The sequence below is a fragment of the Pseudophryne corroboree genome, chromosome 6 (genome assembly GCF_028390025.1).
Source record: "Pseudophryne corroboree isolate aPseCor3 chromosome 6, aPseCor3.hap2, whole genome shotgun sequence".
Lineage (NCBI taxonomy): Eukaryota > Metazoa > Chordata > Amphibia > Anura > Myobatrachidae > Pseudophryne > Pseudophryne corroboree.
The window spans coordinates 204,627,280-204,643,737 of record NC_086449.1 but is presented as its reverse complement, the minus strand read 5'-3'; the positions used below and the strand labels follow the sequence as shown (position 1 = coordinate 204,643,737).

At 45.7% G+C, this 16,458-nt stretch overlaps 1 protein-coding gene across 1 annotated transcript in view; it reads left to right on the top strand.

Moving 5' to 3' along the window:
• The window catches only part of LRRK1 (leucine rich repeat kinase 1), a 244,638-nt gene that overhangs the window by 204,739 nt on the left and 23,441 nt on the right, over window positions 1-16,458 (top strand). The window contains exons 27-30 of the mRNA XM_063925660.1: window positions 6,414-6,694; window positions 12,978-13,172; window positions 14,600-14,751; window positions 15,368-15,485. Of these exons, the coding sequence (XP_063781730.1) occupies window positions 6,414-6,694; window positions 12,978-13,172; window positions 14,600-14,751; window positions 15,368-15,485 (746 nt within the window). The remainder of the gene's footprint in view (window positions 1-6,413; window positions 6,695-12,977; window positions 13,173-14,599; window positions 14,752-15,367; window positions 15,486-16,458) is intronic.

Genomic DNA, 16,458 nt, shown 5'->3' with positions numbered 1-16,458 from the left:
GAGGGTGCAGGGCGCTGGGAGGGGGGCGCCCTGGGAGGCAAATGAATACCTATTTTGGCTAAAAATACCTCACATATAGCCTCCGGAGGCTATATGGAGATATTTAACCCCTGCCAGAATCCGTTAAGAGCGGGAGACGAGGCCGCCGAAAAAGGGGCGGGGCCTATCTCCTCAGCACACAGCGCCATTTTCCCTCACAGAAAGGCTGGAGGGAAGGCTCCCAGGCTCTCCCCTGCACTGCACTACAGAAACAGGGTTAAAACAGAGAGGGGGGGCACTAATTTGGCGATATGCTTATATATATATTAAGATGCTATAAGGGAAAACACTTATATAAGGTTGTCCCTATATAATTATAGCGTTTTTGGTGTGTGCTGGCAAACTCTCCCTCTGTCTCTCCAAAGGGCTAGTGGGTCCTGTCCTCTATCAGAGCATTCCCTGTGTGTGTGCTGTGTGTCGGTACGTGTGTGTCGACAGGTAGGAGGACGATGTTGGTGAGGAGGCGGAGCAATTGCCTGTAATGGTGATGTCACTCTCTAGGGAGTCGACACCGGAATGGATGGCTTATTTAGGAAATTACGTGATAATGTCAACACGCTGCAAGGTCGGTTGACGACATGAGACGGCCGACAAACAATTAGTACGGTCCAGACGTCTCAAAAAACACCGTCAAGGGTTTTAAAACGCCCGTTTACTTTAGTCGGTCGACACAGACAGGGACACTGAATCCAGTGTCGACGGTGAATAAACAAACGTATTCCTTATTAGGGCCACACGTTAAAGGCAATGAAGGAGGTGTTACGTATTTCTGAGACTACAAGTACCACAAAAGAGGGTATTATGTGGGATGTGAAAAAACTACCATAGTTTTTCCTGAATCAGATAAATTAAATAAAGTGTGTGATGATGCGTGGGTTCCCCCCGATAGAAAATTATGGGCGGTATACCCTTTCCCGCCAGAAGTTAGGGCGCGTTGGGAAACACCCCTTAAGGTGGATAAGGCGCTCACACGCTTATCAAAACAAGTGGCGGTACCGTCTATAGATAGGGCCGTCCTCAAGGACCAGCTGACAAGGCTGGAAAATATAATAAAAAGTATATACACACATACTGGTGTTATACTGCGGCCAGCGATCGCCTCAGCCTGGATGTGCAGAGCTAGGGTGGCTTGGTCGGATTCCCTGACTAAAAATATTGATACCCTTGACAGGGACAGTATTTTATTGACTATAGAGCATTTCTATATATGCGAGATGCACAGAGGGATATTTGCACTCTGGCATCATGAATAAACGCGATGTCCATAACTGCCAGAAGATGTTATGGACACGACAGTGGTCAGGTGATGCAGATTCCAAACGGCACAGTATGGCCGTATAAAGGAAGAGGACTTGTTTGGGGTCGGTCCATCGGACCTGGTGGTCACGGCAACTGCTGGAAAATCCACCGTTTTTTACCCTAAGTCACATCTCTGCAGAAAAAGACACCGTCTTTTCAGCCTCAGTCCTCTCGTCCCTATAAGATCATATCTGCCCAGGGATAGAGGAAAGGGAAGAAGACTGCAACAGGCAGCCTATTCCCAGGAACAGAAGCGTTCCACCGCGTCTGACAAGTTCTCAGCATGGCGCTGAGACCGTACAGGACCCCTGGATCCTACAAGTAGTATCCCGGGGGTACAGATGGGAATGTCGAGACGTTTCCCCTACGCAGGCTCCTGAAGTCTGCTTTACCAAGTCTCCCTCCGACAAGGAGGTAGTATGGGAAAAAATTCACAAGCTGTGTTCCCAGCAGGTGACAATTAAATTACCCCTCCTACTACAGAAAAGGGGTATTATTCCACACTATATTGTGGTACTGAAGCCAGAAGGCTAGGTGAGACTTATTCTAAAAAAAAAAAAAAAAAAAAAAAATTTTTTTGAACACTTACAAAGGTTCAAATTAAGATGAAGTCACTCAGAGCAGTGATAACGAACCAGGAAGAAGGGGACTATATAGTGTCCCGGGACATCAGGGATGCTTACCTCTATGTCCCAAATTTGCCCTTCTCACTAAGGGTACCTCAGGTTCGTGGTGCAGAACTGTCACTATCAGTTTCAGACGCTGCCGTTTGGATTGTCCACGGCACCCCGGGGTCTTTACCAAGGTAATGGCCGAATTGATGATTCTTCTTCGAAGAAAAGGCGTCTTAATTATCCCTTACTTGGACGATCTCCTGATAGGGGCATAGTCCAGGGAACAGTTGGAGGTCGGAGTAGCACTATCTCGGATACTGCTACAATCAGCACGGGTGGATTCTAAATATTCCAAAATCGCAGCTGATCCCGACGACACGTCTGCTGTGCCTAGGGATGATTCTGGACACAGTCCAGAAAAAGGTGTTTCTCCCGGAAGAGAAAGCCAGGGAGTTATCCGAGCAAGTCAGGAACCTCCTAAAAACAGTGCATCATTGCACAAGGGTCCTGGTAAAAATGGTGGCTTCCTACGAAGCAATTCCATTCGGCAGATTTCACGTAAGAACTTTTCAGTGGGATCTGCTGGACAAATGGTCCGGATCGCATCTTCAGATGCATCAGCGGATAACCCAATATCCAAGGACAAGGGTGTCTCTCCTGTGGTGGTTATAGAGTGCTCATCTTCTAGAGGGCCGCAGATTCGGCATTCAGGATTGGATGCTGGTAACCACGGAGCCCAGCCTGAGAGGCTGGGGAGCAGTCACACAAGGGAAAAATTTCCAGGGAGTGTGATCAAGTATGGAGACTTTTCTCCACATAAATATACTGGAGCTAAGGGTAAATTTATAATGCTCTAAGCTTAGCAAGACCTCTGCTTCAAGGTCAGCCGGTATTGATCCAGTGGGAAAAACATCACGGCAGTCGCCCACGTAAACAGACAGGGCGACACAAGAAGCAGGAGGGCAATGGCAGAAACTGCAAGGACTTTTCGCTGGGCGGAAAATCATGTGATAACACTGTCAGCAGTTTTTCATCCCGGGAATGGAAACTGGGAAGCAGACTTCCTCAGCACGACCTCCACCCGGGAGAGTGGAAACTTCATTGAGAAGTTTTTTCCACATGATTGTAAACCGTTGGGAAATACCAAAGGTGGACATGATGGCGTCCCGTCTGAACAAAAAACGGGACAGGTATTGCGCCAGGTCAAGGGACCCTCAGGCAATAGATGTGGACGTTCTGGTAACACCGTGGGTGTACCAGTCGGTGTATGTGTTCCCTCCTCTGCTTCTCATACCTAAGGTGCTGAGAATTATAAGACGTAGAGGAGTAAGAACTATACTCATGGCTCCGGATTGGCCAAGAAGGACTTGGTACCCGGAACTTCAAGAGATGCTTACAGAGGTCTTATGGCCTCTGCCGCTAAGAAGGGACTTGCTTCAGCAAGTACCATGTCTGTTCCAAGACTTACCGCAGCTGCGTTTGTCGGCATGGCGATGGAAAGCCGGATCCTAAGGGAAAAAAGGCATTCCGGAAGAGGTCATTCCTACCCTGGTCAAAGCCAGAAAGGAGGTGACCGCACAACATTATCACCACGTGTGGCGAAAATTTGTTGCGTGGTGTGAGGCCAGGAAGGCCCCACAAAGAAATTTCAACTCGGTCGTTTCCTGCATTTCCTGCAAACAGGAGTGTCTATGGGCCTCAAATTGGGGTCCATTAAGGTTCAAATTCGGCCCTGTAAATTTTCTTCCAGAAAGAATTGGCTTCAGTTCCTGAAGTCCAGAAGTTTGTCAAGGGAGTATTGCATATACAAACCCCTTTTTTGTGCCTCCAGTGGCACTGTGGGATCTCAACGTAGTTCTGGGATTTCTCAAATCACATGGGTTTAAAACCAGTCAAATATGTGGATTTGCAGCATCTCACATAAAAAGTGACCATGCTCTTGGCCCTGGCCTGGACCAGGCGAGTGTCAAATTGGTGGTTTTTTCTCAAAAAAGCCCATATCTGTTTGTCCATTCGGACAGGGCAGAGCTGCGGACTCGTCCCCAGTTCTCTCCCTAAGGTGGTGTCAGTGTTTCACCTGAACCAGCTTATTGTGGTGCCTTGCACCTACTAGGGACTTGGAGGACTCCAAGTTGCTAGAAGTTGTCAGGGCCCTGAAAATATATTCCAGGACAGCTGGAGTCAGAAAATCTGACTCGCTGTTTATACTGTATGCACCCAACAAGTTGGGTGCGCCTGCTTCTAAGCAGTCGATTGCTCGTTGGATTTGTAACACAATTCAACTTGCACATTCTGAGGCAGGCCTGCCACAGTCTAAATCGGTTAAGGCCCATTCCACAAGGAAGGTGGGCTCATCTTGGGCGGCTGCCCGAGAGGTCTCGGCATTACAACTCTGCCGAGCAGCTACGTGGTCAGGGGAGAACACGTTTGTAAAATTCTACAAATTTGATATCCTGGCAAAAGAGGACCTGGAGTTCTCTCATTCGGTGCTGCAGAGTCATCCGCACTCTCCCGCCCGTTTGGGAGCTTTGGTATAATCCCCATGGTCCTTTCAGGAACCCCAGCATCCACTAGGACGATAGAGAAAATAAGAATTTACTTACCGATAATTCTATTTCTCGGAGTCCGTAGTGGATGCTGGGCGCCCATCCCAAGTGCGGATTATCTGCAATACTTGTACATAGTTACAAAAATCGGGTTATTATTGTTGTGAGCCATCTTTTCAGAGGCTCCGCTGTTATCATACTGTTAACTGGGTTTAGATCACAAGTTGTACGGTGTGATTGGTGTGGCTGGTATGAGTCTTACCCGGGATTCAAAATTCCTCCCTTATTGTGTACGCTCGTCCGGGCACAGTACCTAACTGGCTTGGAAGAGGGTCATAGGGGGAGGAGCCAGTGCACACCACCTGATCCTAAAGCTTTACTTTTTGTGCCCTGTCTCCTGCGGAGCCGCTATTCCCCATGGTCCTTTCAGGAACCCCAGCATCCACTACGGACTCCGAGAAATAGAATTATCGGTAAGTAAATTCTTATTTTGAGGTGAGTGCAGCAAAAGTACAGCATGGGCATGTTTGTGCAGATTCATACCATGCTGACCACAATAGAGAATGCTATGCACCTGCTTGGGGGCTGATCACATGTGGTGCTAGGTTGTTGGTGCAGACTGTCAACTGATAGTTATGAAGATCAGCAGCTGCTGCTGATTGGCTAAATCATTGGCTGCTTCTGATTGGCTGAACACTTCTAATAGGCCCTACACACTGGGCGATATTACTGAAAGATATGAAGAATCTCGTTCATTAATGAACGAGATACCGTTCATATCTTTGTGTGGAGGTAGGAACGATGCGCGGCCCCGCGCTCGTTCATCGTTGGTGCCCCGTCGCTTTTGCATGCAGGCCAATATAGACGATCTCGTCCATATTTGCATGCACTGTTATGGAGCCGGGTGACGGGGGAGTGAACCTCCTCCCCACCGCCGAGTCACCCGTCTGCCGGGTCGCGCAGTGTGTAGGGCCCTTAAAGCCATCCCACTGATACTATTACTGGTATGCGGTTAAATTACCGTCTATCGGGATCCCAGCGGTCAGGGTACCGACAGCCGGGAAAATGCCAGCAGTCGGAATCCAGACCCAATCCTGGTATACCCACTTGGGTTGTGGTCCACGCCATGTTGCTGTTGCCGTCTATTAGCATTGAGCCTAATTCAGATCTGATTGCAGTGGCAAATTTGTTAGCTAATGGGCAGAACCATGTGCACCGCAGGTGGGGCAGATATAAAATGTGCAGAGAGAGTTAGATTTGGGTGGGTTATATTGTTTCTGTGCAGGGTAAATACTGGCTGCTTTATTTTTACACTACAATTTACTGTAGATTTCAGTGTGAACACACCACCACCAGATCTAACGCTCTCTGCACATGTTATATCTGCCCGTCCTGCAGTGCACACGGTTTTGCCCATTAGCTAACAAATTTGCTGCTGCGATCAGATCTGAATTAGGCCCTTTGTTACAGTGATCTTTGCAGTCAGCTCGCAGAAAAAAAATGCACGCCCCTTTCAAACAGACAGCAGTCTTGTTAATGACTTTCAGCCTGTTTGAAGTAGGCTACCCTTAACATAAGAGGAGGGGTGCAGCACTGAACATTTGGGCCCTATGTGGGATCTGAGAATAAAGTTTCACAAGGGGTACATCTGAGTACTTTATCACCAATTCCTGAAATTTGGAGTTTTCCGTCACACCAAAAAAAACCCACAAAAAAAAGGTTTTAAAAACTGTGACAAAACTCTGCAAATTGTGGGCAATTGGTAAAGTGCTTGTTTATCTGATAAAGTGAAATGTATTACAGTCTGGTTACTTCAGTGTATTGTCATGTCTAACCAAAAGATTCTTTAACTGTCAGTGCCATAGCCACTATCTACTTCCTTGTTATATAAGCTCCATTGTGCCTTCTCTTTTAGGGTCCCCCTCGTTCATGCCTCTAGGTCACATGCTCACACAGCGTCTGGCCTATCAGATTGCGTCTGGTCTTTCTTACCTGCACAAGAAGAACATTATATTCTGTGACCTCAAGTCTGACAACATACTGGTCTGGTCCCTGGATGTCCATGAAACTGTGAACATAAAGCTTTCAGACTATGGCATCTCACGCCTCTCTTTCCATGAGGGGGCTTTAGGCGTAGAAGGTACCCCTGGATACCAAGCACCTGAAATCCGACCTAGGGTCGTCTATGATGAGAAGGTTAATATAATTTTCATCATGTGATAGAAAGTAGTCACAATGGTCTCTGTTAATTTCTTCTGACATCTTGTAGTGTTTTTTGTCATTAAGATTTTTTAAAACTTTGGGGCCCATATTTCAAACAATTTTTGCGGCTATTTCCTTGAAAACACCCATTTTCGGGGGTTAGCCACTAATATTAAGTATCCCTGCATTGTATGTAGGAGGGACCACAGCAGGTGCAGATGTAGCCACGGTCATTGTGGCTGTGACAAGGCACGGGTGCGCACATGCCAGTGATCGTGTGCATCTTAGATGCATCTGCAGCCATTTACATTACATTAAGCAGAAAGGTTCGAAGTCTGGGGTAGTAAGGTGTGGGTGCGACTAGATGCGCCAGGAGTGCCCATTGCCTGTGGCTACATCTGTACCTACTCTCCTATACCTGCTGTGATCCCTACACCTGCTTCGATCTCTACATTCCCACCTTCAGCCGCTTCCCCCATAGGTTTTTATGGGGGATGTGATGATACTAGATGTATCAATATTTGGAATGCGAAACATTCCCGATATTAGGCCTAATTCAGCATGGAACACTGCTGCGGCAGCGTTTGCATGCTGTTGCCCTGTGAAATGTGCGCACGCGCAGAAGCCGCACTGCATGTGCGCACACTGTGCGATGCAACGGCATCTCACATCTCTGAACGCCTCTGCTCATTGTCCACGCAGCTACTGCCTGCCCATTGTAGTCTATGGGCTACACATTGCATCTCCAGCTATCATAGGGTTCCCCCTCCCCAGAAATGGCCGCTGAGCATGTGCCGTCAGTGGGGAAAACGCATGCGCAGTAACCCTGGCACAACACTCGTCACATCCCAGTCACGTGCTTCTTTCGAAGCCCCTGTCCCTGCCTGTGACGGGTGATAAATCTGGCCAATGTGATCGTATTCTTCAATGCATCCTGTGGGCTAATTTCGTACCCAGATCGCATTTCAAATACAGTCAATGATAAATGGGTCCCTTTGTGTGTTTTACAGATTTATTGTCATAGTTTAAATGCAACATCCGGCTATTATAATTGCAGTGTTTTGAATTGGTTACAATATTTTTACAAAACTTTTTGTTTTAGAGCCCATAGATGTCAATGAGATATGATTACATTACTAAAGGTGGCCATACACTTATGCAACTCGATTTCCCTTGAACCGCCCAGCATGCTACCCGCCACTGCCGTCCCCATCTGCGACCACGCACTAATCGTGATCGCGCTGCAATTAATGTGCGGTCGCAGAAATTATGGAAGACTCCTGCCGGCGCAGTCGGGCTGCAACGGCAGGAGGCCCACCACCATCTTTTTGATAACCTGATAATGCCCACGCCATGCCCCCCAATTGCGCCGCCATGTCTCCGTTTTCCCGCCCCCGCAACGCTCCGTCTCTGCCTTGGAAATGGAGCGTTGTCGCCCCGCGAACGCAGAGGCTTTTGTAATTACTGTGGGTCCCCCGCAGTAAATTTGAGCGCATGTGCAGGTTGGAACCTACGTATGCACCCGCGGGGCGAACGCAAAAATTACGGTTGGATCGCAACCTGAATTAGCCCCTTAGACTGGGTTCACCGTCGACAGATAACACAATAGTAAATGATTATATATTAATCAAAACACTTTCAGATAATCTTGGCACCGTCTACAGAAAAACACTAGATAAGTCCAGGGCAGCCATCCAATAGACAAATATTGATTAACAGCATTATTACTTGTGTAGTTAAACAATTAACAAAGAATCATTGATGGCAGTGTGTCAGGATCAAACAGAACCCATTATAGTGTCTACAAATACAGTACACAGCATTATGTATCCCTCAAGCAGAGATATCAGCCAGTGATTGTAGTAATCTCACAGTACAAAGAGCAGTATCCATGTAACAGTTCAAAAGCATTTTATAAGTCTTATCTTAGTATACACATTTTCTGGCTCATTTCATCACCTTCTTGAACTGTTTTCTTTTTTCCCAGAAGAAGTATAAATTTAATTCATTGACATTTCTATGTCAGCCAACCAGCAGATTGATTTAATTAATTACTACTAACAATACATTAAACAATTCTTAAAATGTTGTAACTTTTCTATCCAGATAAATAGGGAGTCTCTGTATGGTAATGCTGATGAAATGACTTATACGGCAACTGCTATATAGAAATTCACCAAAATAATCCTATAACTCCAAACTGCATTTACAAAATAATGAGAAAGATAAAAATGTACATAAGGAACAGTTTGCAATGTTTTTACACCCATACTTGCTGTTGTACTTGTTCACCTACCCTATGGAAGAAGGGGGTCCAAGGTGTGGTGGAACTGGGAATCATGTCATTATGACTACAGCAGTGAAATGCCACAAGTAGTAAAATTGTACCATGAATTGCATCAATAAGTCCACAGGCACACGCTGCACTGGGAAAGTGGCTGAGATCCAGGAGGCTGGCATACTCTCCGGGATGTGAGGGAGAACTCCAATATGGAAGTCTTGCAGACATTTTAGCAGAGTATGCAGGTATGTTTATACAATTGATATATAGGGGGTCATTCCGAGTTGTTCGCTCGTTAATTTTTTCTCGCAACGGAGCGATTAGTCGCTAATGCGCATGCGCAATGTCCGCAGTGCGACTGAGCCAAGTAAATTTGATATGCAGTTAGGTTTTTTACTCACGGCATTACGAGGTTTTTTCTTCGTTCTGGTGTTCGTAATGTGATTGACAGGAAGTGGGTGTTTCTGGGCGGAAACTGGCCGTTTTATGGGTGTGTGCGAAAAAACGCTACCGTTTCTGGGGAAAATGCGGGAGTGGCTGGAGAAACGGAGGAGTGTCTGGGCGAACGCTGGGTGTGTTTGTGACGTCAAACCAGGAACGAAACTGACTGAACTGATCGCAGATGCCGAGTAAGACTGGAGCTACTCAGAAACTGCTAAGAAGTGTCTATTCGCAATTCTGCTAATCTTTCGTTCGCAATTTTGATAAGCTAAGATTCACTCCCAGTAGGCGGCGGCTTAGCGTGTGCAAAGCTGCTAAAAGCAGCTTGCGAGCGAACAACTCGGAATGACCCCCATAGGGCGGTATCTTATAAGCCCCCGGTAAGTTACTGCAGCTAATTACCTCGCTCGAGACTGTCCAATTAGCTCCGATGCCAGCTCTTACCAAACCAAATCAGACAACATAGTTACACATATGCTAACTACAAAAAACTGTTTCTCTAATTAATTGTACTGTAACACACAACGGAAGCCGTAGACAAAATGTCAATCCTATATAAAAAATGAATGAGAAATTGCAGTCCGAATCTTAAATGCACCAAATCTAATGAGGGTAAAGGCTTTCCTGATGTCCGTCTCTATTGTGTAGCATCAGACTTAGGGGGTGACTCAGGTCTGATCATAGATGTGCTAAATTTAGCACATCTACGATCAGTCACACTGACATGCGGGGTGACGCTCAGCACAGGGCTTGTCAGTCCCTGCCCCATCGTACAAAAGTATCCCACAGCTGTGATGCTTTTGAGCTTCAGGAGTAGCTCCCAGCCAGGGTAGCCCCTGCGCGCTGGCAGGGAGCTACTCGTCGCTGCTGCGGCCCCCCCCCCCCCCCCCCATTGGTCCGGGCATGCAGACCATGCCCCCTAAACGGCGGCTACACGCCGGTGGCCCGCTCCCTTCCGCCCAATGACCGCCTCGGCCTGTCAATCAGGCAGAGACGATCCCAGAACTACGACAGCTGTCGGCTGTCTGCCATGCGGCGCCGGCGCATGTGCAGTTCGGAACTGATCGCTGCTGTGCGAAAACACACATCACCAATCAGGTGTGAATCAGCCCCTTAATCCATCGGTGGCTTGGTTTGATGCTACAGGCACTCCTTTGTAGGTGCTGCTGGTGGCTGCTTTGCTGCAAGGACGCAGGTCACTGAGAAAGTAACTGAACTGACCTGAAATGTTAATTTTGATTTGAAAAAACTTGATATGTATACATCCTGCACATCAGGGCCATAAATTCATACCTGGAGCGCGGAGGCTAAATAGTTGCTGATACGGCCCCCCACCCCCTGCCTCACTCGCATTTACTACCAACACCCAAATCCCAGCAGCACCCAGATATATATTCCCTCCCCACCTTCACTGCCAACACTCAAGCACCACCCGCCCAGAAACACACTCTCCACCCCCTGCATTCATTTTCAACACTCCAGGGAGCAGAGCCCCCTGACACACACAATCTTCCCCATGCTTTCACTTCTAACACTCCAGCAGCACCCAGACACAATCTTCTCCACCAATTAACACCCCAGCTCCCAACCACTACCTGTTGCTGACTACAGTCTTCCGTTCTTGCTATTTGCTGCTCCCACAGCAGCAGCAGAGACAGAAGGTCCCACTTGTTTGAGGGGGAAGAGACAACAAAGGAGGAAGTGGCCATGCTCTCCAGCATGTGCCCTGCCCCCTTTATGTACTGTACATTGGTGCGGGTTGCTTGCTGGAGATACAGCCCTATACTGGTGAATACTTGCCTACTCGCCCGGATCAGCCAGGAGGTTCCCGAAAATTGGGTGGCACTCCCAGCCCCCAGGAAGAGTGGGCAAGTCTCCGGGATTGCCACCACCCCCGCACCCGCACATAACCCCCAACACTCAGAAGGGGCTGATGACTCGATTCACGTGGAATAGAGCCATAATGGCCCCACCCCCTGCCCAGCAATGCCAGTAAACTCGGCATTGTGTAGTGAGGGGCGTGGCCACAATGACACAATTCCGCAGACCCCCGCTCCACCCCTTCACGTCTGCACGCCTTCCGGTACTCCCCCATATGCCACGCCAAGCCCCCCCCACAATACCGACCTGGCTGCATAGAAAATCATCAAGTATGGACTGGGACAGGACTCCGAGGTGGGAGCCCTGTGAAAGGGCAGTCTGCAGCACATGTTTAGTCGTGCTCTGGGGTGCATAAAGCAGAACGTAGTGCAATGGAGGAAGACAGAGTGCCCACTTCAGGATTCAGCAGGATTCTGGATGGTAAGTATTAAGAATTATGGGTACAGGGTGTGCGGTGTGGGCCCCCTTGGACCTCGGGGGGCCCGTGTGCACCGCACACACTGCACCCATTATAAATACGCCAGTGCACTGCACATGTATACATGACAAATATAATGCATACAACCTAATGTCAATTATAAATATTGCTTATACTGTACTTTTTATTTTTCTCCACTTATTTACTTAAAGCGTTAATTTCTTTCATAGTTTAACTTTTGTGTTATCCCCCTAAAATAATGTGGTTGTTCAATGTGTGTATGACAACTTAGGCAAATGATTCCAGTTCAGTTATTTTGTTTACTTTTCAATTGCCAAAATGATAAACATTTTTTGCATTCCATTTCCTATCTATAATTGACTTTTAGAATTGCCCTCCATTAGACACTTTAAGAAGCGTTCGCTGCTTATGGAAGGGAATACTGAATGTCATTGTAATCCTCACATACAACCCTTTCAATTAGTTGCTATTCCGACATGTACTAAATAAGGGAATGTCTGTGTCAGTTATTTACTTTTGTTAATCTTTAATACATAATGGCATTTTAGAACAGCTCATCTCATGCAGTATGTCCGCTAAACAATAGGTGCTTTATACTCACTAATTACAGTGTAGCTGTCACTGTATGGGATACAGTCACAGTTGAGAGGGTGAACTTGAGCAAGTTTAGGAATCCTTGCAGTTTTATAATAATCTTCGGAGCTGTACAGTTTATATTGAACGCAGCCTGATGTGTTCGCAAGTAACAGTTTAGTACTAGATTTATGAGCAGTAATGTGTTTATTTTTAATTTGGTTGTAATCCGCTGCACCCCACTAGTCTGGTCAGTTCATGTCAAGTTGCGTAAATACTTTGTGCTGTCACAAGCTACCTCCACAAGCTGATCATCCGGGGGTGGTATGCAAGTTAAGACAGTTAAAAAATAGACAGTCATTAGGTCGACACCATACGCTTGACAGGGTCAAAAAAGGTTGACAGTCAAAAGGTTCCAGTACTTATTTGACCGTGAGCTTCCATCATAAGAACTTTGGTTCTATTCAGGACTCATTCTCAGCCACTGGCCCTCATCCACTCCCTGAGGATTGATATTGGGCTTAGTCCTGGTGCCACATCTTTGTTTTGCGCTCTGTGAATTACTGCCATTGTGCATTTTACATGGTGCTTTGAGGTTTGATTTTCTGGTTCATAAACAATGTATTATCATTACTTAACCAAATCAGTTGTTCTCATTTTAGGTGGACATGTTCTCCTATGGGATGGTTCTGTATGAGCTGCTCTCTGGTCAGCGTCCATCTTTAGGTCAACACCAGCTTCAGATCTCCAAGAAGCTGTCTAAGGGAATCCGTCCTGTCCTGGGTCGCCCAGAGGAGATTCAGTTCTCCCGGTTACAGGAATTGATGATGGAGTGTTGGGACACTAAACCAGAGAAGGTCAGTTCTGTGTCCTCTCTTACCCTTTACACACATTAATTCTGTGTCACTGATGTTACGCCAGGCTAGCACACACTAATTGTACTACAAACAAAAGATGTGTTAAAAATGATTGTTCATTTGTCTAAGTAAAACTTGTAAGCATAAACGTGCTAGGATAAAGCATTAATACACACTTCTGTAAATAAGTGTGTGATGACCTATTTCATATGAACCAGATTAGAACTAAAAAATGAATCATGTGCAGGACAAAGTTACTGACATTGTTTTGGAACAATAACATTTATATTTAAGTATGTTAAAAAGTGTTTTCATATACTGTATAAGATCGTGTTTTATTAGAATTATACAGTATGTCTTCAAGGCAAGTTATTGTGTGTATGTTTACAAGATAGTAAATCTTATTTACCTAATTCTAATATAATGAGCCTAGAAAGGATTTTGCTGTGTAATGTCATCATAGCACAGCTGCTAGTATTCTAATATTGACTTTTTGTTGTTGTTGTCACCATCTGGTAGAGATTAGTCCCACACACAGAATTTTAAACAATTACATACTTGCTTGGTTTAAAAATACTAGACCCAGTGACTAATAATGAAGACATGAAAGTCCGATACTACAACACACGATGGAACCATAGTAGTTACATCTTATAGTTAGGAATGTATATAACCGTAGAATTCTATTACTGTAATAATGCAACCCTAAGCTATACAGTGTATATTGTGGGGTGGTCTTCTGTATGCCGGCGGTCGGGCTCCCGGCGCTCAGTATACCGGCGCCGGGAGCCCGACCGCCGGCATACCGACACTTATTTTCCCTCGTGGGGGTCCACGACCCCCATAGAGGGAGAATAAAATAGTGTGGCGCGCGTAGCGCGCCACCGTGCCCGTAGCGTGGCGAGCGCAGCGAGCCCGCAAGGGGCTCATTTGCGCTCGCCACACTGTCGGTCAGCCGGCGGTCGGGCTCCCGGTGCCGGTATGCTGGGCGCCGGGAGCCCGACCGCCGGCCAGCCGTAGTGAACCCTTGTGGGGTGGTCTTCTGTAAGCACACAGTGTCGGTCTCAGTTTATTATGACGTTTATAGCCTCTTTTTACATTTTTAAGCTATTAACATCCTTTATTCTCTTTGGATACATGTATTTGTGAACGTTCTAGTTTTAATGTTGAATGATGTTTTACATTTGCTGTATTGTCAAGATTTTTTCCTTACTTACAATGTCATATTAGATCCCTTTTAAATACGTATTAACATTAATTTCAGGTTCCTTTTTGTTTTTCTTTTCTGTTCAGTCTTATGTTTATTAAGAACTGTCACGGTTTTATCTGTTCTAATTTGCGACTCCCAGCATGGCAATGTTTTTATGGTTAGTGTGGTTTACACATGTGAGCCTATACTTCACTTTTTATCTCCCAATGTTTCATAGCGCCCTCTAGCTGCATCAGTGGTCCGGCGCATGAATGATCCCAGCTTCTCAGTTTTCAAGTACCATATCCTGTGTGGGATGCAGGAGACATTCTGTGTATCCAGAGAGCAGGACAATACAGTCGTGTTCTGGGTAGGAACGGGACAAGCAAGGTACCAGCCATCTAGAAAGTCTTTTCATATTGATTGCAGCTCCAGTATTTACACAACTGTGTTATCCGCTTCCCCCATGCTTTTTGTATGTTTATAGAACAGCTCCATTTAAAAGGAAAGACAGGCAGTAATTTCAGGAAACACAAATCAACCTAATTGTTTAAGCCCTGTATATAGTATAAAAAACGATGAAGTGGGATTTGTTTGGGCATCGATTAAAGTAAAGAATCCACAATGTTCCGTTTTGTGAGTTTTCGAACAGTAAGAATGTCCCTTCAGTATTTGCCTCACTATGACATTAGGGCCCCCATTTATCAAGCCTTGGAGAGTGATAAATAGCAAGGTGATAAAGTACCAGCCAATCAGCTCCTAACTTCCATGTTACAGGCTGTGTTTGAAAAATGAAAGTTAGGAGCTGATTGGTTGGTGCCTTATCATCGTGCTATTTATCACTCTCCAAGGCTTGATAAATCTGGGCCTTGAACCGTTACCTGACTGTTCTCGCTCCTCCTTTTTATGATCAATGCTGTTCTATTGGTGTTTAAGACCTAATTTAGCTAGACTGCAGTATATGAAAAGTCACAGCAGCACTAAGTGCTTCCCTTTATGACTGTAGGAACTACACAGTGGTGGATGTGAAGAAGGGTCAGATGGAAGTGCGAGGCCTGAGCTGTCCCGGGTCAAGGATGTGCAGTCAGCTGAAAGTACAGAATACATTGTGGATCTCTACTGAGGTGGGAACCTGAGATCTTGGTGTGGAAATCAAGCTACAGATAGTTGTTGCGTGACATATTTGTAGCTTTATATATTTCTTATGTACTATTACAGGTTGAGTATCCCATATCCAAATACGGAATATTCCGAAATACGGACTTATGTGAGTGAGAGTGAGATAGTGAAACCTTTGTTTTTGATGACTCAATGTACTCAAACTTTGTTTAATACACAAAGTTATTAAAAATATTGTATTAAATGACCTTCTGGCTGTGTTTATAAGGTGTATATGAAACATACATGAATTGTGTGAATGTTCACACACTTTGTTTAATGCACAAAGTTATAAAAAATATTGGCTAAAATTACCTTCAGGCTGTGTGTATAAGGTGTATATGAAACATAAATGCATTCTGTGCTTAGACCTAGGCCCCATCACCATGATATCTCATTATGGTATGCAATTATTCCAAAATACGGAAAAATCCCATATCCAAAATACCTCTGGTCCCAAGCATTTTGGATAAGGGAGACTCAACCTGTATTATCTTTTATTTTTAAGGTGCCATAAAGTTTCTGCAGCGCCGTACAATGAATATACATAGTAAGGGTTTAACTTGACATTTCATAAGTACAATATAGTGCAGATTTACATATCTATGGACAAAACAAATGGCAGAGTAGCTATGACGATGGCACGTGGTAAGCAAGGGACAAGTCACTATCTTGAAGGGCAAGTGGTGGTAATTTGCAGGGAGTGGATGCAGTTCAGCATGTGATGAACCTGTACACAAGGTAAGGGAGAATGGGGGTGATTCAGACCTGATTGCTGGGCTGCTAACTTTGTTGTGCTGCGTTCAGATAGTCGCTGCACAAGGGGAGTGTATATTCGCTGTGCAAGTGTGCGATCCTATGTGTACGCCGAGCTGCAAAATATCCCTCAGTCAACGCACAGCTGCAAATCCATTCGCAACACACTCACCATTGAATGAT